The 25,842-nt window shown below is 43.7% G+C and overlaps 1 protein-coding gene across 1 annotated transcript; it reads right to left on the bottom strand.

Moving 5' to 3' along the window:
* Positions 1–5,226: 5,226 nt before the first annotated feature.
* On the bottom strand, positions 5,227–25,625 carry LOC142383661 (stereocilin). Its single transcript, XM_075469299.1, has 29 exons — positions 24,461–25,625; positions 23,883–23,907; positions 23,604–23,788; positions 23,230–23,561; positions 22,181–23,065; positions 22,034–22,096; positions 21,823–21,948; positions 21,374–21,540; positions 21,109–21,295; positions 19,992–20,107; positions 19,531–19,663; positions 19,228–19,410; positions 18,848–18,886; positions 18,591–18,767; positions 18,202–18,351; positions 12,562–12,620; positions 12,295–12,418; positions 12,074–12,156; positions 11,842–11,977; positions 11,160–11,362; positions 9,549–9,639; positions 9,285–9,456; positions 9,016–9,185; positions 8,606–8,761; positions 8,361–8,503; positions 7,967–8,115; positions 7,641–7,738; positions 5,490–5,637; positions 5,227–5,351 (listed from the first exon to the last, which is right to left on the bottom strand). Exons 1-29 carry the CDS (start codon positions 25,623–25,625, stop codon positions 5,263–5,265), a joined length of 5,754 nt encoding a protein of 1,917 aa, XP_075325414.1. The 3' UTR covers positions 5,227–5,262.
* Between the last annotated feature and the right edge of the window lie 217 nt (positions 25,626–25,842).

Raw genomic sequence — 25,842 nt, 5'->3', positions numbered from 1 at the left:
AAAAGTGGTAGGCTAGAGGGAAGTAAGCTCCAGATTTGTCCTTGTGGCTGGCAGAAAGTAACATCAGTTAGAGGCCTTAAAATGCATCAGGGAAGAAAGAGAGGTGTGGTAAAGGAAGGGCAGTGTGGCCGTATCGATCAGTACTTTTTAAGAAGTCAATCGAGTAAGTCGGATGAAGTCCAGCGGCAGGTAGAAAACCAGTCTGAAGGATGTCAATTACACAGCTACGGAGGGGGAGGAGGAGGTTCTAAGAAGGGATGCAGCTGATACTGAGGTGAATAGGCCGGTTATAGAGATAAATATGGAGCAGAAAGATAGAGTTAAGTGGCCTAGGGCAAATAGTAACAAAGAATGGGAGGCAGTCAATAAAGATTTGTCAATAATATTGGGTAGGTTAGGAGGAAATGCAAGCGATAGGCTAGAGAAGATGGGATATATAATTTATTCCTATGGTGTAGAGAGATTTGGGGTGCAAGATAGAAAGAGGGTTGAAATAGTACATTTAGGTAAGTCTAGACGGCAAAAAGAGATGGAGAAATTGGTTTAGGAAAGAAGAAATTTAAGAAAGCAGTGGAAAAGAGCTACAGAAGAAGAGAGAGAGGGAATTAATGTTTTGCAGGAAGAATTGAGAGGCAGGCTAGCAATACTCAGAAGGGCTGAAAATCTTAGGAAAAAGAGAAAGAAGAAAGAATATGTAAGGATGGCGTTTTACAGGGACCCGTTCAAGTTTGTTAAAGGATTGTTTAACCAGGAAAAGGGAGGGCAGCTTAAGGCAACAAAGTCAGAGGTGGAAGAGTATCTAAGAAATACATATTCAGATCTTGAGCAGCGTAGAGTAGTAGGCCTTCCACCTGACATGCCACCATTAGGAGAGATAGCGCATAAGATGGATGTTAGACCACCTAGGTGGAAGGAGGTTGAGGCGTGCAAAGGCTTCGTCGGCCCCAGGGCCAAATGGAGTCCCCTACCGGGTTTATAAAAGTGCACCTGATATCCTAAAGTTTTTGTGGAGGCAATTAAGAATAGTTTGGGAGAAACAGGTTATTCCTAGAACATGGCGTAGGGCAGGAGGCGTTCTTATTCCAAAGGAGAAAGAGTCCTCGGACCTGAGTCAGTTCCGGATGATCTCTCTCCTAAATGTAGAGGGGAAGATTTTCTTTAGTTTAGTTGCACAGAGATTAGCTAGTTATTTAGAAAAGAATAGCTTAATAGATACTACTGTGCAGAAGGCAGGAATACCAGGTTTCGCAGGGTGTTTAGAGCACACTAGCATGATTTGGCATCAGATTCAGACAGCCAAGATTGAGAAAAAAGACTTGCATGTTATATTTCTGGATCTAGCAAATGCATTTGGTTCAGTGCCACATAGCCTTATTTGGAAAGCATTTGAGTATTTTAGAGTGCCTGTAGTAGTTGTTAACTTAGTAAGAGCATATTTTCAGGATATTAGACTGTGCCTAAGTACAGCAGGTTTCACAACAGGTTGGCAGAGGCTAGAAATAGGCATTATGGCAGGGTGTACGATTTCTCCATTAGCATTTACAATGGCGATGGAGATAATTATTAGAGCTTCCAAGTGGGTTGTATGTGGAGAGAGATGTCAGGGTGGCATGCGCCTTACACCGATTAGGGCATACATGGATGATATGACGTTAGTGACTACAACAGTGCCATGTATGAAGAGAATACTTGAGAGACTTAATAAAAATCTAAAGTGGGCTGGGATGAAAATCAAACCTACTAAGTCTAGAAGTATCTCAATAAGTAGAGGGAAATTAGTGATAGAAAGTTTGTAATAGATGAAGAAAGCATTCCGATAATTAGGGAAAAGGCAGTAAAGAGTTTAGGCAGGTGGTACCAGGCAGACATGAATGATGCAGTGCAGTTTCAGAAAGATGTTGCTGAGGGACTGGATAGAATAGATAAATCAGAGCTTCCAGGAAAGTTGAAGCTGTGGTGTCTGCAGTTTGGATTGTTTCCTAGGTTGATGTGCCACTGTCTGTGTATGAGATTCCATTATCTGTTGCAGAAAAAATGGAAAGATTAGTTAGTTTTTATATTCGTAAGTGTTCCTAGATGCTTAAGTACTGTGGCACTGTATGGGAAAGGCATACCCCAGCTCCCAGTATCTAGTAAAGTAGAGGAGTTTAAATGTACTAAAGTTACAACAGAGCTCCTGTTAGCTGGGAGTAAAGATGTGGTAGTTAGTAAGGTGGTTCCAAACCCAACCAAGGGGAGGAAGTGGAAACCAAGAATGGCAGCTCAGGAGGCAGAAGCAACTCTTAGACATGCAGAGATTTTGGGCAATGTTCAAATAGGCCGGGGAGGCTTGGGGCTTGGCCCAGGCGAACCGGTGTGGAGTAGAGCAGGTCCCAAGGAGAAGAGAAAGCTAGTTGTTGAGCAGGTTCGTAGAAAGAAGGAAATGTTAAGGGGTACAAAGGCAGTGGCTCAGGCTAAGCAGGGATGGTGGTTGAATTGGGAAGGTGTAGAGAAGAAAAAGCTTAGTTGGAAAGAACTGTGGAGTATGGAGGAAAGGAGTGTTAGATTTTTGATAGGGGCAACATATGATGTATTGCCAACTCCCCAGAACCTAAAACTCTGGGTAAATGGAGACCCGTTATGTTCGTTATGTTCAGGTACTGCAACTTTAAGGCATATTTTGTCAGGTTGTAAGGTTAGTCTGTCACAAGAACGGTATACGTGGCGACATGACCAAGTATTAAGAAGCTTAGCTGCAGGTATTGAAGATAAACGAAGGCAGGTAAACTTAGGAGGGTCTTAGCTGACGAGAGTGGCAAATTCAAGAGGGGAACAAAGTTTATAAGACAATAAGGAGGCACGGCAGCTTGGAGGATGCTTGTGATTGGGAGATGCAGGTAGATTTAGGAAATAAGCTTGTTGTTCCCCAGGAAATAGCCTCTACAAACCTAAGGCCTGATATAGTTTTGTGGTCTAGGAGTAGAATGAGAGTCTATTTCATAGAGCTGACTGTTCCTTGGGAGGAATTAGTAGCAGAAGCATAAGAAAGGAAAAAGCTTAGATATGTGGAGTTGGGGGCAGAAGCAGAGCAGCGAGGATGGAAGGTTAGAATCTGTCCAGTGGAAGTAGGATGTAGAGGATTTGTTGCAAAGTCTGTTGTCTCATTGTTGAGGGAGCTGGGTGTAAGTGGAAAGAGTGTGAGGAAAATAGTGAAGGAAGTGTCAGATGAGGCACTGGCAGTAAAATCCAGTCAGTGGATTTGGATTAGAAGAAGCAATAGCAGCTGGGGGCCCAGCAGGGGGAGCACTTAGGGTAAACAGACTCTTGGAAGAAGCAAAGAAGAAATTCAGGATATTTAAGTGGAGGGTTTGGCACATGTGATCCTTTTGAAATCAGGTGGCCATTTTGGGTGAGTTGGCTTTGAGTGAGTTGTATGGCTTAGTTTTTGCTGGCATTTTTAGTGATTATAGGACTGTTTAGGTGAGTTTGTCTGCTGAATCTGCTAGTGTGTCTTATCCTGCCTCCACCTCTGGCACCCTCTTACATACTTCCATTACCCCCTACCCGAACCAGGGTTTGAATCCCATTCCTGCTTATCTTACCACTTTTATTTCTCCCCCTACCCGAACCAGGGTTTGCATCCCCACCCCGCTGTGACTGGTGTGCAGTTGGTGAGAGGCTGAGGCTCTGTTTACATTAATTCATTTCACCATTTCTTCGTGTCGGCGTCTTGCAAACTATTTACATTTACACACAAAGTTGCTGTCGTCTCAATAAAAGCCTAACTGTTTACTTTGAAACAGGGTTCGGCTGATTCGCTAGTCACATGACTAATCAGCCATCACATCACATGATCGCCCTTGCATCTGGAGCATGCGCAACTGCTTAGAAAATACGACCTACAGGAAGAATCCCACTGTTGCTACCTGTAGCACGTCACGAGCGCCAAGAGGAATGGCAAACATTTGTTCTTCCAGTGTGAAATGTGTGTTCTCGTGGACAGATGACGAGGTGCAACTTCTTTTAAACACAACCATGGACTATAAAACGTCGGTTGTGGCATAGTGCATAGACTGGGAGTCGGTACAAACAAAATATGCAGACATCCTTAGCCGTTTCATGGAAAACTACCCTTCACCGGAGCACGCCTGTTTGTTTTGTTTTTCCCAGCACTCAAGTCACATGACCAACGATACCAGCCTAGCGAATCAGGGAGGAGTACGTCATAGTGATGTTGTCCAACCAGGACGTGTAGCTATAGCTCAGCACTGCGTATCCTCGTTTCTCAACGTTTACAACTGCTCAAATCAGCATCGTATGCGAATGCTTACGTGGGCTCCGGCGTCTTTGAATCCTTCCACCTATGAAGTCGTATTCCAGTATTTTAATGTAAATGGACAGTGCATCCGCGATAGAAACGATATAGAAACAGATTAGTATAAACGGACCCTGAGGTAGCTTGTGGCTGTAAAAGATGGTTGTTGTGGTGTGAAGAGCAGTGTTGGCTGGCATTAGGGGGGTGACTCTGGGACGCCAGTGGTCACTGTCTAGCCTCCTGGAGGTGTTGTGGGTCCAACTAGACGAAACACTGATGAAAGGAGGTTCCCACCTGATGACCCCAATGACATGTTGGTCAGCACTGCTCACTGGTCTATATAGGGAGTATAGGGAATTACTCACTGAGTCTGGTCCTTTTTTCTTTTTTTTCTTTAGCACAAGTTTCTTGTGTTTACCTTGAATCAAATTTACAGAAATTCTGAAGATGAACAGAGCAAACTACTTCCCGCAGAGGGGAGTGGACTCCTTTGGAGGTTGCAGACTGCTGTGGTGGGCAAATTACACAGCCAACAAAAGTTATTAATAAATAGGTGCAAGATTTCAAAGGTCTATTATAGGTTCTTGTAGCTATTTGTGTCCTCAATGTTCCAGATTTCAGTGGGGTGTGTTAATGCAGGAAAATCTCATCTCCAGTTTGTTTGCTTGGTTGTTGGGTAAATGTCAGAAAGCTTGTTCCTCTGTCAAATAAACATTAATCATATCACTGCTTGTTGTTATTGTTCTAACTAAAGAGTCTTACACAAAGTACAGCAGCACACACTGATTTACTCTCTGCCAAGCCAATAATCCTCATAAAAGTGAATCATGTGCAACAAAGCACAAATGAAAGCAATGTGAATTAAGGGACCAACACACAGAAGAGCAGAGCAGTTCAAAATATTTATTTGAAATACAAATATGATACCCAGGGAGGTGAAAGGGACAATTAAATGTTGTTCCAGCATTTTAAATTAGCTGCCATAACAAGAGGCACAGAGCCAGTGAGCATAAAGTGAGGCTGTCTGGTTTCAGGGCTACTGGGACTGAGTTCCTTCCTGCAGAGGAAAACGAACATAGAATTCATGACAACACACAAAACATATTCACAACAAAGTAGAAAGAAGTATCACACAAACAGACTCAACACGGGCAAGCTTATCAAAAGGAGTCAGACGCTTCCTATGAAGACACACCTCTGAGCTCCAGCAGGACGTCTCCCTCATACCGAGCGAGTCCAACAGCGCGCCTCTGTTCCGTGTCCAGCTCAGCCCACTGCGCCTCCGTGACAGCCCACGCCTGCTCCACACTAAGCCGTGACAACTGAACTGCACTGAACACCACCTGCCAGGCAAACAACCGACACAAAAAAATTGTGTGTTTTATTGCCAGGAATGCAGATGTAAGGCAGCACCGAGTCTTATTCAGTTTACAGTCAATTTTGCGTGGTATTACAAGAAAACATCCTATTTAATCTTTTTTTTTTCAGTGAGTTTCACAGTGCAGTTGCCAAAAAAAAAGTTTTAAAGGCCAGGAATTGTGAGTTTATTACTTTTGAAGTGTGGTCACGGCACCAGAAATTTCAACATGAGTGAGTCTTTATTGATCACATTGTGCAATGAACACAGTCCAGGCTGTTAAAGACAAGGAAAGCATTTCTCCCAGCTGCTCTTCCCTACAAAACTGATTCAGTTCATAAAAAATTCAGCGGTGTCCTGATGGAGCAGGCTTTTCCAGCTTCACAGTCTCTGTGATGTGCGTCTTCCAAAATCCTGGAAAGGCTGCTGTGATTGAGACATCGTTCACACTAAACAATCTGTGTTGAGAAGAGCCGACTTTGTGGGTGCTTGTTAGCTTTTAAAGAAGTTGTTGGCACAGAGAATCCATGTACATTTTCTTGTTCAAAAACAAAACTGTTTTTGTTTGTTTATAGTTGTCTCAGTGGAATATCTGAACAAATCCTGGTCATTCCAAAGAGTTCACAAGCCTTTTTATGCAGCTGTACCTTGAAATGTACAGTCTACTTATCATCGTAAAGTCCATCCATCCATTTTCTGTACTTGCTTAATCCAATTTTAGGGTTGGGAGGGGTCTGGACACACCCTGGACAGGTTTGACAGTCCAACACAGGCCCAAACAGAGACAAATGAGATTCACAACCATTCACGATCACTCCTGGGGACAATTTAGAGTCACCTAAGGCAAGCCATTTTAGCATTTAAAAGCCAGACTGGACATGTGTTGCAGATATCTGTAATTCAGTTTTGCCTAGTCAAAAAGAACATTTCAGATATCTGCAACTACATTCTTGCTAGGACAAATGACGTCACAAACCCTTTACATTCATGTGTATGGGGTTTGTCATTACAGATATCTATAATTCAGTTGTGGATATCCCCTATGTGAATAACGGATATCTGTAACTGAATTATGACTAGAGATAATTCCAGTTCGAGATATCTTTAATTCACTTCAATGAAAGATATCTACATGTCCCTTTTCAGATATCTTAAATTAAGTTGTCATGAGGTGAAATGATGTTGTAGATATCTCAAACTGGAATTACTACTAGTCGTAATTCAGTTACAGATATTCGTAATTCACGTAGCGGATATCTGCAACTGAATTGTAGATATCTGTAATGACAAACCCCATCGACATGAATGACAAAAGTGACGTCATTTGTACTAGCAAGAATGTAGCTGTGGATATCTCTATATTTCGTTTCGACCAGTCACAATTACATTACAGATATCTTGAATGAAAAGTCCAACTATTCAAAATGTAATTACGACTAGTCAGAAAGACGTTGTTGATATCTACAATGTTAATTCTGGATCGTCAAACATAGCTTTTAAATGTTAAAATGGCTTGCCATAGTCACCAATTAACCTGACATGCATGTTTTTGGGCGGTCGGAGGAAGCCAGAGTACCTGGAGAGAACTCATGCATATACAGGGAGAATATACAAACTACTAGCAGGGATTTGAACCTGGAACCCTCTTACTGTGAGGCGACGGTGCTAACTACCACACAAATGTTTTTTTGGACACAAATTCATTTTAAGTAGCTTTTTCAATTAAAACTTTTGATTGTAACTGCATGCAATCAATATATGTGTTGTTGCTGGAGCCTATAGCTCTGCTACATTTAAGTTTCCAGCAATGGCAGTGTGCAGAATCTTGAAGATGACATCGTTATTTTTTTCATCTTTTAGAACTGAGCTTTTCCAGATGTGACTTGTCAAAAATTAAAAATTCTCCCATTCCAACCTCACGGTGTATCCATCAGTAATGAAACTGCAGATTAGTCCTAATGAAAAGAATAACATCGAGGTGAAACTCACTGCCATCTTTTTGGGTGACATCAGGGCGATGGCTTCAGGGGTGATTCCCTCCACCTGTTCCTGCAGCAGAGCTGACAGCACTATATCAGGCAAGCCCGCTGGAAACAGAGACAAACACTCAAGTCAGATAATTAATGTTTCTCATTTAAAGTCACAGCAAGAGTGTTGAAAAACTTCCTTTTCACACTCTTAAAGCCTAAACCCTCCAGAATACTTTTAATTGCCCCTATCCATCCAAAAGCTGTCATTGCTGACCCCCACCAACAAATTCTAAAAAGTTGTGCACAAGAAGTTTACACCCCCAGGGATATTATGCTCCATTGTACCTGCCAATGTCCCAATTTCAATGAAAATCTCTGGTCCCCAAGCACTGGCTGGACCAAAGGCCTCCGGTCTGGACAAACAGCTTGTCAATGCCTCCATCTGCTGTTCTGTGCATGGCAGGGACATCTCCCGCAAGAACAGGATAGCTATGCTGTAATTTATGGGAATAGATGAAGGACTTTAACCAGGAAAAATTTTAAGTTCTCCAGCAACTTGTCAGTTGGTAAGTCTGCAGGTTTGCCGCACTAATTTGTGTCTCAACTCATTCTGGAATAGTAATGTGCTTTTTTCTGTGGTTGCTCACATGCAGCACAGTAAATTATTTATCAATTTGTTGCTGAAAAATTCAGTGATGGAGCAGGTTATGGATGAAGATGAATGAATTATTCTACTGACCTGAGGTTATAGGGGCTCAGTTGTTTCATCTCAGAGGGATGCAGACCACAAATCAGATGGCCAAACGTTGCCAGATCAACAACCGATAGCTGCTCCACTTTCAGTCTGCGTTTACGCATCACGCTTAAAATCACTGATCTCATCTGAAATGTCAAACAGAAACATTTAACATCCAATTTATGGACACCTTAAAGTACTCAAGATCAGGTTTTGTTTCAGGGTAAGATGTTAGAGACAAAGCTCACCTTTCGAGGACTCCAGTTTGTCAATGTGCCCAGATGTGCCAACACACCCACATCAGTAAGATTGGTGTCCTGCAGCTCTCTATCTCCCATCTCCGTCACTACTGAGCCCAACTCCAGCACCTGATCCTCTCGCAGCTCCCTCACCGGATTCAATGACTGGATGAAATGAAAAGCCACAGCAGAGTTCATCCATAGATTATGTGGATATCAAAACTCTTCAGCCAGTGCAAGGTTGTCTTATTACTGACTTTTTATCCTCAAACTTATATCTCACAACTATTTGACATATTGAACATGAACTGTCAAACAGAACTCATCTTTTTTTTGTATATTTTTTGTGATGACAGATTATTACTCAGAGAAGACATTGTATGTGTTGTTTGGAACTTTGCTGGTGGAGTTTTCCTGACCTGCCTGAGTTTCATCCACAGTGACCGACGCTGCTCAGAGCTCAGCGATGAATCCTGACCAAAAACCTCCACACACTCTTTTAGCTCCGTCAGCGTCATGCGCCTGAGCTGAGTCGATGTCCAAGCTGATGGAAACGTTCCTCTGATGTCTGCACAGCTGGGAACTGGCACTGCTCAGAAAAAAAACACAGGTATTCAGTGAAATGATAATAGTTTGTTTTCAGGCAAAATGCACAAGACAGCGTTTATACAAGAAGTATGCACTGGACCTTTTGCCCTCCTGGTCCGTGCTTTGACAATGCCTCTAATGAGACTCTGAGTCTGCTGTTTGTGGCGATGCTGGTCCATACACTGACTAAAACAAACTCCACCGACGGCGCTGTCCTCCCAGTGCTGTTGACTCACCAGGACCTGCTCCACTACGTCCTTATTCAACACCGTCTGTTCAGAGTAAACACATACCGGGATATGTCTTCGAAAAGCTGTAAACCTAAAGTGATAGCTTGCATGGGTCAGTGATTTTGGATGCTTACCAGTGGGATTGAGTGAATCTGCTTTGTTGAGAAAGCAAACAACAACCTGCCCACATGTTCAACATCCCCAGCCTGCCATTTGGATGGATCTCTGGCAAACAAGCACACATATCCTATCATTACTGCTGCTTTGTGTAATCCATGTCTCATGGCAGAAATAATGCTGCAGTGAGGTCAGTATATTCAGTATTTACAACTTTTACATTTATTTGTGTGAGATTTTTTTTATCAATGTCCACTTATCCATCACATGGTAACCTATTTTGGTCCAAACTGAAAACCTAACCATTAGATGAATTGCCACGAGATGGAATTTAATCACCATCACATAATTACTTTTGTTATTGACTGCCAGTTACATTGATACTGCCACAAAGCTCACAACTGCACATTTTCAGTGAAACATATCAAGAAATGTAGGAGGGACTGCAATATAAGAAACAGCTTTCATGTCATTTTCTTTCACTAGCCTATGCTCTAATTTTGGTGGAAGGAGGGTATTTATTTATTTCACTTCGATAAATGTACTAATAAAACTCCCTAAAAGTACCTTTTTACATGTATAAGTCCTGCCTGAACAAAAAATATTACTCCAGCAAAAGTTTGTAAGTAGCATCATAATTATGAAAGTAGGTAATAGAAATTAGACAACACTGGATTGCATGATTTAATGGAAAAACATGATTTCACTGTAGCCTAAGTCAAGTTGCTTGAGTCGGAGCTCATTTAGAACTATTTAATAATGAATTGATCTATTGTGCGACTTTTGAAAATAGTAAAAAATTTAATCGAAATCAGTCAATTGATTAGTTGATTATCGGGCTTGTTTCAATAAACCCTAAGGTAGTGTAATTTAAAACATCGGTACGAAAAGACTCATGTAAAATAAAAGTTTTCAAATCATTAAACACTGTAAATGTACTTTGTTTTATCCCAGCAATGACCCTTTCTACGAGTAAAGTTTGTGCTCACATTAGCATTAAGCTGTTAGCACAAAGCCGCTGAGGCAAAGTCTCTGCGAGGAACTCACTGCAGATTCTTTGTGTTGTTAAAAATTGCAAAAAGTTCATAACACACACATTTTGGAACATTTTCTCGCTCTTGAAAGTCACCATCAGCTGTTTGCTTTTAAATGATCATCTTCATCAGTAAATAAGCCTTTAAAGATTGAAACTTCATAGTAAAAAATATTTTAGTCTTTTAGTCTTTCATGATCGTTTGTCTCTGTGTGGCCCTGTGATGGACTGGCGACCTGTCCAGGGTGTACCCCGCCTCCCGCTCGATGACCACTAGGTTCCACATAGGCTCCAGCCCCCCCCCACGACCCCACCAACGTATTAAGGGGGTACAGAAAATGGATTGATGGATGGATGGATGGAATATTTCATGAATATTTGATTGTAAGAATGTAAAGCACTTCTGATTTAAATTTAATTGACATTCCGAACTCAGTCTCTTTATATATTTTGGTAAAGTACATGCAAATATATAACTTTTGGCGTGTGCAGCCAACAAATTAGTCTTTTTTTTTCTTAGTTGATGTCCTCCTGACACATAATTGGCCCTGTTGTAAAAACCCGAATCTGCTGTTAAAACTGTATGTGGCTATACCCGAGCAGGTCGTTTTGAGTGAGAATATCACTAATGTCTCTGAGAGCCTCCTTAGGAAGACAGAAACTTCTTATCTCCTCCAGCCGCAGAGCCAGAGCTCCTCTGTCTACCAGAGTCAGACTGTCCCGGTCCAAGAAAGGCAGCAAAGGCCCCAGGACGTCCAGGAAGGTGCCATCAATATGCCCTTCTGCCAGAGAAGGGTCCTGTAGAGTAGCACATACAGAAAGCATGCCAGGATTACCAGGATTTAACACTGATAAGACTTAAGGTGTGTGAAAAGCTGTTGAGAGGATGTAATAGGTTACACTGTGAGTCTCTTTCTCCATCTGTTTTCTCTGTAGATCTGCTTGCTTGAAACGGCAGAAGCAACAAATGCAGAATGTTCTTTCTGCTCATTAATATGTTACAACAAATCAAATACGTGAATCACCATCGCTGACGCATGTCCTGATTTAAGTTAACCAGAAATAGCATCTCTGTGTTCACATTTCTTCTGAACTGTTGAGCGGGCATTTTATCATTTTAACTATCTTGAGGAGAAAAAGGGTTGATTAATTCTATTTAACAGTGTTTAGAAACTAGAGAAGCATCTGTTTTTTTATGACATGTTTCTACCTAAACATATTGCAGTAAGTCAACTCCTGCTCATCTTCTGTTTGTCTAAGTAATGTAGGTGGTTTACCAGCTCAGCTTTGGCCTTCTCAGCTAAATTTGTCTGTTTATAATGTGGGAGTCTGAGGAAATCAACAAAGTGGGACTCAATGTGGTCCAGCATAGCTCTGACCGATGCATTGGAGAGGTTTTCTATCATCGTTATTCTGGAAAAAAAGACAAAAAACATGTGTAAATGTTGTCTTCATTAAATACGGTGTGGAAGATTTATTGTAAAATACACATTTGAAGGGGATACTTACGGTAATGTTGCAGCAAACCCAGAACTTAAAGCATTGAGGCTGAGTTCAGGATGTTTTCTCAGTTCTTCGACAATACATTTTCGCTGGTAACACATAGCAAAGTAAGACTCAACTTGCTGGTATCAAAAATAATTGTGTATTTGTTATAGAAACATTAACTTTCCTAGCTAGTAGAGATAATGATAGAGAGTTTGAGAGGGTACTGAAAGTCTGTTCCTCACCAGAGCAGGCCTTGTGCCTCCGGGCAGTTCGCTCACAAACTGAAGCAGCTGCATAAAGTCTGTGTCATTGATCCAAAGCCTCAAGAAGTCACAACTCATTCCACTGGCAATGTGACCCAGATCCCTTTAGGTGAAAGAAAGATTACTGCATTGATTAGTAAGTGAGCTTCTGACCTGAAAATGACTTCTCTGAGTCGCTACTCTGTTTGCAGGAAAAATAATTTAAAACATTATTTAAGTGTGAATTTCAGAGAAGGTCAAACCTACCTCACGGACTGGATGGTAAGGTTCTTAAATTCATAGATCTTATTGAACAGAAATTGAGCCTATGAGGGAAAAAAAAAGATATTCACTTTAAAATGAAGAACGCTTTAATTGATTAAAAAATAAATAAAAAAAAAAAACTTAAACGGCCTGTAAACATTTTGAGGGATACTAATAATAAATGTATCAATTATATGTTAAATTTCTGTCTAACTTATAGTTAAGCTGAGACAAAACCTTTTTCTTTTCATTTTGACATTTTTGGACTATCGCCGTTTTTCTTACAGTAGATACCTAAATACATCAATACAGTCAACACAGAAATCTCTACTTTGGTAACTTACACTCATGTAACTATGCAGTTTTATTCATATCTTCTGTAGGTTTTGAAGCTTTCGTCCACAACTTGAATTAGAGAATTTTAGTCCAGGAAGCACGACTGTTTTCAATATTTTATAACAATAGAAAGAAACAGATAAGAGCTTCGGTTGCTATGCGCCGACCTTATCGGCAGCAAGTCTGTGTAGCTCTCAATTTTTCTCATCGTTTATATGATTATTTGTCATTTTTCATTTTTAGTTTCTATCTAAACATTTTTAGTTATATTTATTGATCTGCTTTTTTGTTTTAATTAAATTTTTTGACAATGTGCACTACTACTAAAGCAGTGTACACAAGAGAAGAACTGTTGGCACTGTCAAGGATTGGACGCGGAATTAAACATCCAATTCCGACCGAGCTTAAAAAGCTGTACCGTGGATGCAGAGCTGGAGTGTTTAAAGGCAAAGAGGCACAACAGGAGGTGGAGGTACAAACCTTTTCTGCCCTCGGTGATCATGGGAAACGCTAACTCACTACCAAACAAGTGTGAAGGCGGTAGCATGGTTGCCGCGTCTGTCACGGCGGTGGTGGACCGTGACGTCAAAATGACGTTTCAGGCCTGGCGCTTCCCTTGAACAGACGGCGCAGCGCGTTGTCGTGCACCAGTCGATTTTTGTAACTTGGCGGCGCCGAGCACAACGAACCGGATGGACCGATGTGAGACCAGGCTCAGTGAGGAGGTGCGTTTGTACAGGCAGCTGTACGAAACTGCAGTGAAACAGCACAGGGAGCACGTAAACTCCCCAAACTGGTGCACAGAGATGGGCAGAACTTTGGGGAAAGAGGGAGAGTTCTGTAAGAATGTGTGGAAGAAGCTACGGGACAGATACGTGAAGGCAAAGAAGAGGGCAGAGACTCTGTTGATGCCGGGGGCTTCAAACCTTCACCTCTTTTAACTGAATTAAAAAATTAAAATGATCCGAAAACTGCAGCAGTATCATTAATTACAGTATTCTTGCTCTTGACAGCGGCATTGTTTTCTTCTCCACTTTCGTGCTTGTAGAGTAGAGGTAACATTCACGTAGCAGCGCCGCCTCTGTGACGGAGAAAATTGCAACTACTGGCGCGCAACGACTTGCGCCACTATATAGGGTCCTATGGCGGGCACGAACTCGTGACGTCATCAACACCGCTCGCGCGAGCAGACGCGGCAACCATGCTAGAGCCTTGATGAGTTAGAGGCGCTTGTGCGGAACCAACGGCTGTATAAGGAAATCAGTTTGATTTGTCTGTCTGAGTCCTGGCTGAACGACAACGCACCAGACTCATGTGTGGACATCCCCGGCTTCACAGCCGTACGAGTGGATCGTGACCTGAGTACGAGCGGCGGTAAGCGGAAAGGCGGGGGTGTTATACTGTTCTTTAATCAGAGATGGGTAAACCCCCGCAATGTGACCGTTAAGGAGAGGGTTTGTTGTCCAGACATCGAACTGCTGTCAGTTGGTTTCCCTGCGTTCTATGCGCCCAGAGAGTTCCCTTACACAGTCGTCATCGTTGTTTACATTCCACCGAGGGCAGCACCTACAACGGCGTGTGACGTCATCCATGACGCCATTCCTAGGATACAGACCCAGCATCCTGAGGCATTCATTGCAATCACAGGAGATTTCAACCACGTCTCTCTATCCTCCTGCCTGACTGGCTTTGTACAGTATGTGGACTGTCCAACACGTGGAGAAAGGACATTAGATCTGTTCTATGCTAACGTGAAGGAGGCCTACAGGGCAGTGTCTCTTCCACCACTGGGTAGATCTGATCACAGCATGGTCTATCTACAAACCCACATACAGACCGTGTGTACAAAGACTTCCTGTTACTACCAGATCTTTCAGGAAGTGGTCACCAGAGGCGAGTGATGCATTGAGAGACTGCTTTGATGTCACAGACTGGGCTGTACTGCTGGAGGAAGAAGAAATGGACATTGACAAGGACAGGAGGGTCAGCACCATCACAGACTACATTAACTTCTGTAGGGACACTGTGATTCCAGTCAGGACTGGAAGGTGCTATCCAAATAACAAACCATGGATCACCAGTGACATCAAAGAATTGGACGTTCCAGAATGGGGACAGAGAAAGGCGGAGGAGTGTACAACAGGAGCTTAAAAAGACATTACGTCGAGCTAAGGTGGAGTACAAGAAAAAGGTGGAGATTCAGCTGGAGAACAATAACACCAAGGAGGTGTGGAGGGGCATGAGGACCATCACTGGATACAGACTGAAGAACTCTCAGTCTGTAGAAGGTGATGTGGACAGAGCCAATACTTTCAACCATTATTACAACAGGTTTGACAGTGTGGTTTTTCCCTCCTCTGCTGCTGCTCCCTCCACCCCCACCACTACAGCTGCTTCCTCTATACTGCTTCCACTGCCCTGCTGTACTTCCACCTCAATGTCAACCTGCATCGCCAAGCCTCCTCCTCCGCCTGACTGCACCTCTACCTCTGCTGTCACCAACAAGCTTCTTCTGTCCAGTTGTACCTCCACCTCTGCGGCAGCTTCCACCACCAGGCATCCAGAGCCAAGCTACACCTCCACCTCTGCGGCAGCTTCCACCACCAGGCATCCAGAGCCAAGCTACACCTCCACCTCTGCGGCAGCTTCCACCACCAGGCATCCAGAGCCAAGCTACACCTCCATCTCTGTGGCAGCTTCCACCACCAGGCATCCGAGCCCAGCTGCCCCTCCACCTCTGCGGCAGCTTCCACCACCAGGCATCCTGAGCCCAGCTGCACCTCCACCTCTGCGGCAGCTTCCACTGCCAGGCCATCTGAACACAGCCACACCTCCACCTGTGCGGCAGCTCCCATCGCCTGGCCTCATCAGCCCAGCTGCCCCTTCACCTCTGCGGCAGCTTCCACCACCAGGCATCCAGAGCCCAGCTGCACATCCACATCTGCAGCTGCTCCCACCGCCTGCCCTCCTCTGTCCAGCTGCACCCCCACCCCCCTCTCTATGGTTGATAGCAACATCACTCCTGTCGCCATCCCTCTGCTACAACCTCTGTGTCTAACTATAGAGGAGGTTGGAGCTGAGCTCAGGAGACTTAAGTCAGGGAGGGCTTCAGGCCCTGATGGAGTCTGTCCAAGGCTTCTGAGGGACTGTGCTGGTCAACTAGCAGTCCCTCTTCAGAGGCTCTTCAATATGAGCATTCAGATGGAAAAAGTCCCAGTACTGTGGAAAACTTCTTGTCTCATACCAGTGCCCAAATTAGGGCAACCGGTGGAGCTGAATGACTACAGACCGGTGGCTCTGACATCTCATATCATGAAGACCTTGGAGAGACTCATTGTTCGTCGCATGAGATTGCAGGTTGCTGAGGCTCTTGACCCCCTCCAGTTTGCCTACCAGAAACACATAGGAGTGGAAGACACGATTCTGTACATGTTGCATCGGGCATATGCTTATCTGGATGTGCCTGGTTCATTTGTGAGAGTCATGTTCTTTGACTTCTCCAGTGCCTTCAACACCATACAGCCTCCCATACTGAAAGACAAGCTGATCGGTATGGGTGTGGCCCCCTCCCTGACATCATGGATTATAGACTATTTGTCTGCCAGACCACAGTATGTCAGGATGGGGAAATGTGTTTCTGGAACACTGGAATGCAGGACTGGGGCTCCGCAGGGTACTGTTTTGGCTCCTTTTCTTTTCACCCTGTACACATCAGACTTCAGGTACAACACAGAATCCTGCCACATACAGAAGTATTCTGATGATACGGCTGTTGTGGCATGTGTGCATGGTGGACAGGAGAAGGAGTACAGGGACCTTGTGGAGGCCTTTACTGACTGGAGCAAAAATAACTGTTTGCTCCTGAACACTACCAAAACCAAAGAGCTGGTGGTGGACTTCAGGAGATCTAAAACCCCATACCAGTCAGTCTGCATTGATGGGGGGGGGGGAGATAGAGACTGTTCAGACCTGCAAATACCTGGGGGTGGTGCTGGATAATAAACTGGAGTGGTCTGCCAACATAGACGCAGTGTACAGGAGGGGCCAGAGCCGTCTCTTTTTCCTGAGACGGCTCAGGTCCTTCAATGTCTGCAGTGATATGATGAGTATGTTTTATCACACTATCATTGAGAGTGCACTGTTCTATGCTGCTGTCTGCTGGGGGAGTTGCACTACAGACAGAAACTGTAGGCGCCTGGACAAACTTGTGAAAAAGGCTGGTTCTGTTGTAGGCAGAAGGCTGGACCCTCTAGGTGCTGTGGTGGAGAAACGGATGAGGAGGAAAATGTATTCTCTTTTGGAGAATAATAAACATCATCTCCACAGCATCCTGACAGGACAGAGGAGCAGCTGCAGTGAGAGGCTCATCTCTCTGCGCTGCAGGACTGAGAGGTTCAGGAGGTCCTTTGTTCCCACAGCTATAAGGCTTTATAACAGTGACTGCTGAGTTCTTCTCAAATTGATTGATTGATTTTTATTTATTTGTTTATTTTGTCATTTAGTAATTTATTATTATTTAGTAAGTAGTAGTATTATTATTGTTGTTTTATTGTTGTTAATACAATGTTTGTAAATATTTTAAAAAAATGTTGAGCTACATTTGACGAATTTGAATTTCCCCCATTGGGGGATGAATAAAGTATTTTTCTATTTCTATTCTATCCTATAACCAAGTCTACACACTACAAACCATTGTGAAACTGGAATTAAATAAGATTAATTCCAGAAACACACAGTTGCACCTAAAAACTTTATAGTGCAATATTCATTGTAACACCATCTACAGTGGCTTTACACCACAGATTGTCACTTGTTAGAATCAAGTTCAAGTCCCATCCAACCAAATATTGTCAATATTGGACTTGTGGAAAAACATGTCTATTACATGTTTTCTTCTGAGAGCAAGCTGCTCATTGTGACTGCAGCGTATCATTCAGTGTGAGTGAAAAGGGCGATGTTTATTGATTTGATTCAGGTCTTGCTAGGCTGAGAACAGGTGGTGAAAGCAGACTCATGCACCCTTGGCTGTGATAAAATCCCTTTAAGGTAGCCATTATTAATTCATGCTACACTCCAGCACATCATTGTACTACATCCAGACTAATTAGTTGGATGGCAGCTGATCTGAATAGAGTATTAATATCCTGAAAGGCTCATCTGAAGCATATCCAATGAGTTGCAGATTAATGGGAGTGAAAACCGAAGCCAGTAACATTTCCCTGTGTAGCCAAAGAACCGGCAACCTATTGTTGGCATATCCGTGAAATGTTAGACTGCACACAAAAGTAGATATGGTAAAATGTGCACCTGCTGTGGTGACCAATGTAGGTCTCTGTATGTGCCGATGCCTCTCCATATGGTTTCACCATTCATCTCCTGTATCATTTTCCTCAGGGGGGCAAAAGGAAATAGACAGTTTACCTGCTGAGTGATGTTCTTCAAGTCTCTGAGCCGAGCCTGTCAACAAACACCCAAACAAAGAAGAACACTTTAAAGACCCCTATAGTCCTAAATTAGACAGATTAATCTCACTTTACTATATTTTCTAATCCCCAGACACAACCCGAAGGGTGTTGATGTTGAATGTGCCAAGATCTCTCCACCCCACCATTCAACGTGTGACACAAAACAAGGACCAGAACAAATGACAGGAAATAAGATAAAAGTGAAAAGTGATGCACAGAAGAAACAAATACCTCCTGTATTGCACTGTATAGTATGGCTCTGTGACCAGGCTTAAGATCAGTCAGCAACGTTCTCCAGCACGAACAGTGGGCAGCTTTACTGATCTCAGACCACTGGAGGCCTCTTAGCACAGCAGGAGAGAGACCAAAGTGTAACGGCTTCAGTCTGCACAGTTTATCCATGGTGAGCTGGCAGGAGGATAGGAACACAGTGGTGAGTGTGGAGTTGGCTGAAATACGGTGCAAATATTTTGAAAATGTCTACTTACATTGGCATCCTTTGAAATCTTGGATAACATCTGAAATGCCTGAGGGGAGTATTGAAAAAATAATCATGCACACAAAATACAACAGAGTTCGCATTTTAAGACAGTTTGTACACATTTCATCGAAATTCAGATGCTTTTTTCTGTCTGAGCTGATTGACCAATTTACTAAGGTCCAACACTTGTGATAAAAATGTCTGCGTGCGTCATGGTTCCACATGGCATTTTAGAGAAAAGGCTGCTGATTGCTGTGACAATTCGGGGACTCTCTTTCAAATAGAGCTCATTTTTATGATAAAGCAGAGGAAAACAGGAAAAGAGAGATAAGAAGTGGGGAAAGATGAAAAACCAAATGTGCAAGGAAAAGCTCACTCCCTGCTGACCTGTGCTGGTGAATATCTGCGCAATCCTGGCTGTGACAGGACTTCCAGGAGCTGCTGCGAGGGGAGAGACAGCAGGAAGGTAGCTCCTAACTGAGGGAGCAGACCGCTGAGCGCAGACAGCTCTGTAGAAGCCATGCTGCTGATGTTCAGGGTTTTAACTGCTGGTATCAACCAAGATGACAGCTACGGGTAAGCATGAAACACATAACAGTCTGTCAAGCATTCACTGACACATCTGAACAAAACAAAAAAAGTGTATTTCAGGATCCTGGTGGTTCGAAAAGCCTGTTCTGCACCCCTCACCCTGCCACTGGCACTGATGAGCCCCATGGACATGCACTGAGACAGCTGCTGCCACAGAGCAGAGGACACAGCAGAGTCCTGAAGATATGAACCCAAGTCTGCTGGATCCAGGTAGCAGGCAAGAACTCCTAATCTGCAAAAGACTTTATTCTTCATCCCTCTGTTTGTCAAATTGAAATGAACTTCAAACACATAGCTTATGTATAAAGTTTTAATGTTGGCAGACTGCTCAAAATGGAGGTTGAATCAGAAATAACACACCAGAAAACAATAAAAACAAAAAAATTTGTAGGATAAAGAAAATAATAGATCTGCTTTCAACTTTCTGAGAGAAAAAAACCCTTCCAGAATATGCTGTGCTGACAGTAATTACTGTTCATTACCAATATTACAGTGACCCTCTGTGAGCCTAATATTGAACAGTATAAATGCATATACATATAAATTATCTCATTTCCCACCTTAGTATGTCGTCTCCGGTCAGATTCTTCCTCTTACTGAAAATGGTCCGAAGCACATGGCGTCCCCTTACACCATCCAGGCTGCTGTTGCCTAGCAACTCCACCAGAGGTGTAAGCTGAGGAGAGAATTGATTAAATGTCAAAACACACTTTAACAAACGCCAATAAATATAATTCATCAAGACAATTAACAGAAAGTCTCGTGATAAGGTTGGAGTTTTTTTTCCAATCTTCTTCGTCTTTACTTCTCTACAAAGTCTTTCATCCAAGTATATTTAGTTTCTGCCAATGTAATTACTGCTGCACCCGCAGAGGAATTACAGAACAGGTCGACCAGGCCTAGCAACCAAGAGCCAGAGCCTCTGTTTGAAGTGATGGAAAATCTTTTCTAAACCAATTAAACAACCGCAAAGAGACATGTGACGATACCGAAAAGACAAAACTGCAACTGATAGTTGCCACAAAATGTATCATAATGACCAGAGAGAGATGCATACTAACAAAAAAATAAGATAAATTTACACAGACACATGCAAAATGACTGTAAAGAGCAAATAGACCATAAAAGCTGCAATTCCGAGACAGAACCAACTAAACAGAAGAGATGCAGAATGCCAAAAAGCATTTCTTTTCCTTCTTTCTTTCTCTCTTCTTTCACACAAATGAGATTTTTATAAAGTTTCTATGATACGTTTGCATGAGAGAATTTGATTTGTGCTCATTCAAAGAAAGTAAACAGGAGCAGAATTAACTTATTTCTAAAATGCATATTTTATTGTTTCCAACTATTTAAACTGGCCATCGGCCATCGGCCACCAGCCAAATTATTCTCTTTAACACTAATATCGCCTACGTATTTCACAGCCTAACAAAAAAGGTTGCAAAGACAAAGGAACGACTAGAAAGAACAAAATGAGCACAAACACTTGCAGAAACATCGCCAGTAGGGTTTTTTAAAAAGACACACAGATCAGACACAATATCATCAAAGACACTCAATCACTACATCTTTTTGTTTCTCTGCATCTGGTCCTCCACTCTTTTATTTAGCTTTTGTTCATGTCTGTGAAAGAGATACAGCAGTTATGTATAGAGCTGTACCTAAATGCTCTCTAACCTGCTGTGATGTCAGCTGCTGAAAATGACTGACTGGGAGGTAAGGCAGAAGCGGAAGGATGGAAGTGAGAAAGTATGGCGGCCATGTGGGGGCATCACCCACTACACTTGACTGCAGAAGCCTTTTTACAAAGGCCTTTTTTTGCAGCAACTTCATCTCCGAGCTGTGGTCACGAATGGCTATCAACCTGAGGAGCAACACAGAAAATGTTAGCATTAGTGGGATTTTTGATTGAGTACAATCATTTGTCCTGTCAGTAACTCACACGCTGTCGTTGACGATCAGGGAGGCAGGGAAGCTCATTATGTCAGAGACAGACATGAAGGGGATGAACTGAGAAAGGTCCACAAACAGCTCTGGGGTCACTCGGGGGAACTTATGGATGAAAGCGGCTGTCATCGTTTCCATGGCCTGTAACTCTTGTTGAGAAGCCTGACATAGAAACAAAAAGCATCGGGAATGGATGTGTATTCAGTTCGGCCCTCTTTAACTATGCATGGGCCATGACATGCATTCAAATCAGGTCCCTATAGAACAATATTTTGTAACAGCTTCTAATAAAAGGACTGCGTATCATGGAAAACATGTTACAAATCCTCCTGATCTTTTTCTTTTTAATGGTTTTAATGGGGGAAAAATTAGCTGCATTAAAAAAGATAAAGTGTCATTAAAATGCAGTATATTGCATGCTTTGCTAAGAGTTTGAGAGCAAACCTGGCTGGTTTCAACTTGAAGCTGGTCCCAACTTTGATGCATATGGGAGAGAAATCTCTTAACAGCGTCTTTCTCAGCAGACATCACAAGAGTTCGAATGCTGTCTCTTGGCATCTGGAAGTACTCCTGGTGAGACAGAGAGATTCAACTGAATGTTCAGTGAGCTGAGCACTCTTCTGTGAAATGTAAATATAGCTGCAGAGACCAGTACCTGCAGCAGAACCCTGAGAGCAGATGAGTTGTCATCCTGTTGGATGAGGTCCCACAGGACGGGCTGAAGTCACAGCAGAAACAGGTTATTTACTGTGCGTGTGACAGAGAAAAGGTGTTTGTGTTTATCAGCCAGACTGTATCTTACACTGAAGCAGCTCAGCAGGTCTTCCTTCAGAGTGGCGTTCTGCTCTCTGCGCAGGAAGACTCCCACAGTGTGAAGGACACTCGTAGAAGCATCTGGCTGCAGCGTGGCCCAGGATGTGTTGTCAAGGAGACTGGAAAGGAGGATGGCCTGACCCAGACCTTGTCTTGCTTCTCTTTCCCCTTCATCCAGCCCAGAAGAGAGTCCCACCATGAAGTCCAAGACACGCAACACATATCCCAGCGCCACTAAAAACCCCTCTCGCTCTCCTCCCTCAACCTCACACTGCCTTAGCTTGTGGAGGAGGTCGGCGAGCAGTGGGGACGGGTCCACACACAGCTGCGATGTGTCAAACGCATACGGTGCTGGTAGCATGTCAAAAAACCTCTGCAGGAGGCACTTCTGGCTCTCCTGTTCTGTCTGCAGATCTGCACAGACATCAACAAACTGAGGCTTCAATCTTAAGAGCTGATGGTAGAGAGTGGCGTTTAGACAGATGTGTTCTCTCAGTCCGTGTGTCTGTCCACAGAGCACCAGGAGGGTGGAGTTGGTGAAATGTTGCACATTCCACTTCCTGTACTGACAAGCCTCCGTGATGGTGTCATCACGGGAGAAGTTGTGCATCTTTGAGCAGTAAGCTGCTGCCCAGCTGCCCTCTGGCAGGGGTTGTTGTGAGTCAGGGGACACTCTGCCACACAGAGCAGTGATCAGGACTGAGTTGTTAGGCAGGAAGCAGTGTCTGAAAGCTTCTGCGCTGAGTGGCCCGCTGTCCAGCTGAGCCAGACAGGTCTCACTGAGGTCTGGACTCATTGTCGCTTCATCTGAAAGCTGCACGCACAAGTCATCTATTGTCTGGTTGAAAAAACTATAGTCCTTTGCCACAGCAGCCTGAAAATAGTAAAACAGGAGATGGTTAGCGTGAATTAAATGCGATTCTATGTTTGAAAAAAAATGTGTATGCATGGCATGTTCTCAGCGGCCCGCTTTGCTTTGCCAGTTTCTTAGAAAACTCTCAAGTGGAATGCTCACTCATCTGAAAAGTGATCCATTACCTGATGTGCTCTCTGCAGCCAGAAAGAGGAGTTGGCACACACCGTGTTGTTGAATTCGTGGGCAAAGAACTCGCTACAAACATGCACCCAAAAGAAGTCCTCCTCAGCAGCAGACAGGTACCAAGCTGCATCAGAGCATGTAGAATGAAGGTCAAGCCCCATGTGAGCCATGGCAGGATTAACTGACCCATTCTCCCCCTCAAACAGTTTACAATACAGAAATACAGTGAAATTAGAGACGCCCGTCAAGCCTGGGATGGATTCATTACACGCTGCCTCCAGGATCTCTGTAGAGGTGGAATACTCCATCTCTTTCTGCTTGCTGTTGCCCTCTCTGAACTTGAGGTGAGGCGCAGCGGAGAGTTCAACAGGGCGTTTTTGTTTGGAGATTTTTAGTGAAGAAGGAGCTATTTTTTTAGACAACTGGGCTGGTGGTAGTTGTGATCGTAGCTTTTCTCCCTCAGTGGGTGGGCAGGACAGAAATGGGAGTGAGCCTGGGAGGCCCTGAGAGCTTACGCCCAAAGCCTGAGTGTTCCACATCACGTTGTGTCTTATCCCCCTACAAATGCATAGATAGAAAAAAAGACTTAAATGTGTTTCTGTTCACTGTACACTTCAAGAATACAGTCAATATCATCCTAGAAATATCTTACCATAAAATCAGCTGTCTCAGGTCACCTTCAAAAAGACAAACAAGAGGTAAAAAATATATAAAAATCAAAGTGAATGAGTGGTGGAAAAAGCAGCTGGAGGCTCCTGTAAAAGACAACTATGGGAGATGTAACAGTGCAGCTCAGTTAACAAAGCCCAAGATATAATGTTACTGACATCAATGAAAGGATAAAGAGATTAGCTGGGCTGACAACAGGGGCTTTCACAGCACAGAATGATTAAAAAGATTTTAAAGCAGTGTCCGTGACTGTCACGTTCTCTGCTGGAGCTCTCAGGTGAACCCTGGACAAAGGCTTTTAATAGAACTCTTGATACAATCTAAACAATTCCTGCTTTACAGTTTTCTCAGCTCATTCTCTGAATCAAAGCATCCTAATATTAATGCATCCACACACAGCATCTGCTGTATGAGCCATAATTGGACAGTGCTCTTTCTTAATGATCTAATGTCTCTATTATCAGAATGAGGCTCCAACAACAGGCATGATGCCTGTTTTGTTTGGCTCCATATTCAGAAGTTGTCATGGCTCACAAGACTCCATCTTTCCTTCATACTCACCAACTGAGCACCGGCCTTGTGTGTTGGACTGTGGAACGTCCACCAAGCTGCTGACATCATCAAGCAGCGCCATGGTAACTCTTGACACTTTTTCCCTCAGGTTACCATAGACAGTGCTTCCCACTCTGTGCAGGAGGCCCCTCCTCAGCCCATCCAAACTCTGCACAAGAGCTAAGTTTTTCTTAGCCAAATGTCCTCCGCGCTCCCCTCCACCCGAACGTGATAAAGCCTGCAGCAGGAAGCTTTGCATGGAGTCTGACTCATCCTCTGTGGCCATCATCTCTTCCACAGATGCATTTGCAGACAGCTCATCCTGTCTCGTGGCCTCAGGAGGCAAGCTGAAGGGCTTGAAACGTCCCAATGCACTTGAGCCCCTAATGTGTCCAGCAGCTTCCCCTGCAGGGTGTAAACTGACCACTGGTTTCCAGTTGCGTGTTTCCAAGAACTCTAACAGCTGCTGAAGCCAGCTGACACTAAAGGCACAATCATTGCGACCCTTCAGAGCACAGATGAAGCCCTGCAGGCCTGCACTGGCCTGACCATAAGTCCCACTGACCACAGCCTGAAGTGCAGCTTCCAGCACAGCACTCACTGTCCTCCAGTTCTGAGATAAGAAAGTCAAGAAGGGCTTGTGGGGCTGACGCTCAGACACAGTGATGAGACTCTGCATCAGCCCCAGCAGCAAGTCCCAGTGTTGGCTGCCCCTCAGGGACAGAAACCAGTCCTGCACTCTGATGCTGGGTCGGGGTGGCACACGGCCATTCCACTGGTTCAGGGCAGCACTCCCCTCAGACTGCAGGAAGAAATGCAGCACCTTCTCCCACAGCTGCTCCTCATCAGACTCTGTAGGCACCTCGTCCAGCTCAGCACCCATCTCTTGGAGGTACAGAGAGATGTTGTAGAGGAAGCCAGAGAGACGATGTCTGTCTATTGGCTTGTTTAATGAAGGCAGGGTCTTGCTCGGAAAAAGTGTTTTCAAGCCCCCCATAATATTCCTCATCCAAGTATGCACAGACTGGTCCTTGTTTGTATCTGGAGGAGATCTGTGTGGACTCAAGCCACTTCCTTTACTCCACTTTGAGAGGATCTCCTTCAGAATAGCATCTCTATGCTCCACTTTATCACCTCCTAAAAATGAATCATCGGAGACATCTTGAGGCAGCATTGTAATGCACAAGTAGTAATAATCAATATTGTATTTATTGCCATGTTCTGGCGAAGCACTCACCTGTCCTCTCAGGGGTTCCTTGTCCAAGAATAAAAAAAACAGCACAAACTATGATGCTTGTGAATTTTAACGTGGCCATCCCTGACCCTTTCTTTACCATCTTCATCTCATACCTACATGCACAGTGACACCCTGGAGTCACATCTTTCTCTCT

The sequence above is a fragment of the Odontesthes bonariensis genome, chromosome 1 (genome assembly GCF_027942865.1).
Source record: "Odontesthes bonariensis isolate fOdoBon6 chromosome 1, fOdoBon6.hap1, whole genome shotgun sequence".
Classification (NCBI taxonomy): Eukaryota; Metazoa; Chordata; class Actinopteri; order Atheriniformes; family Atherinopsidae; genus Odontesthes; species Odontesthes bonariensis.
This window is presented reverse-complemented; position numbering and strand designations above follow the sequence as displayed.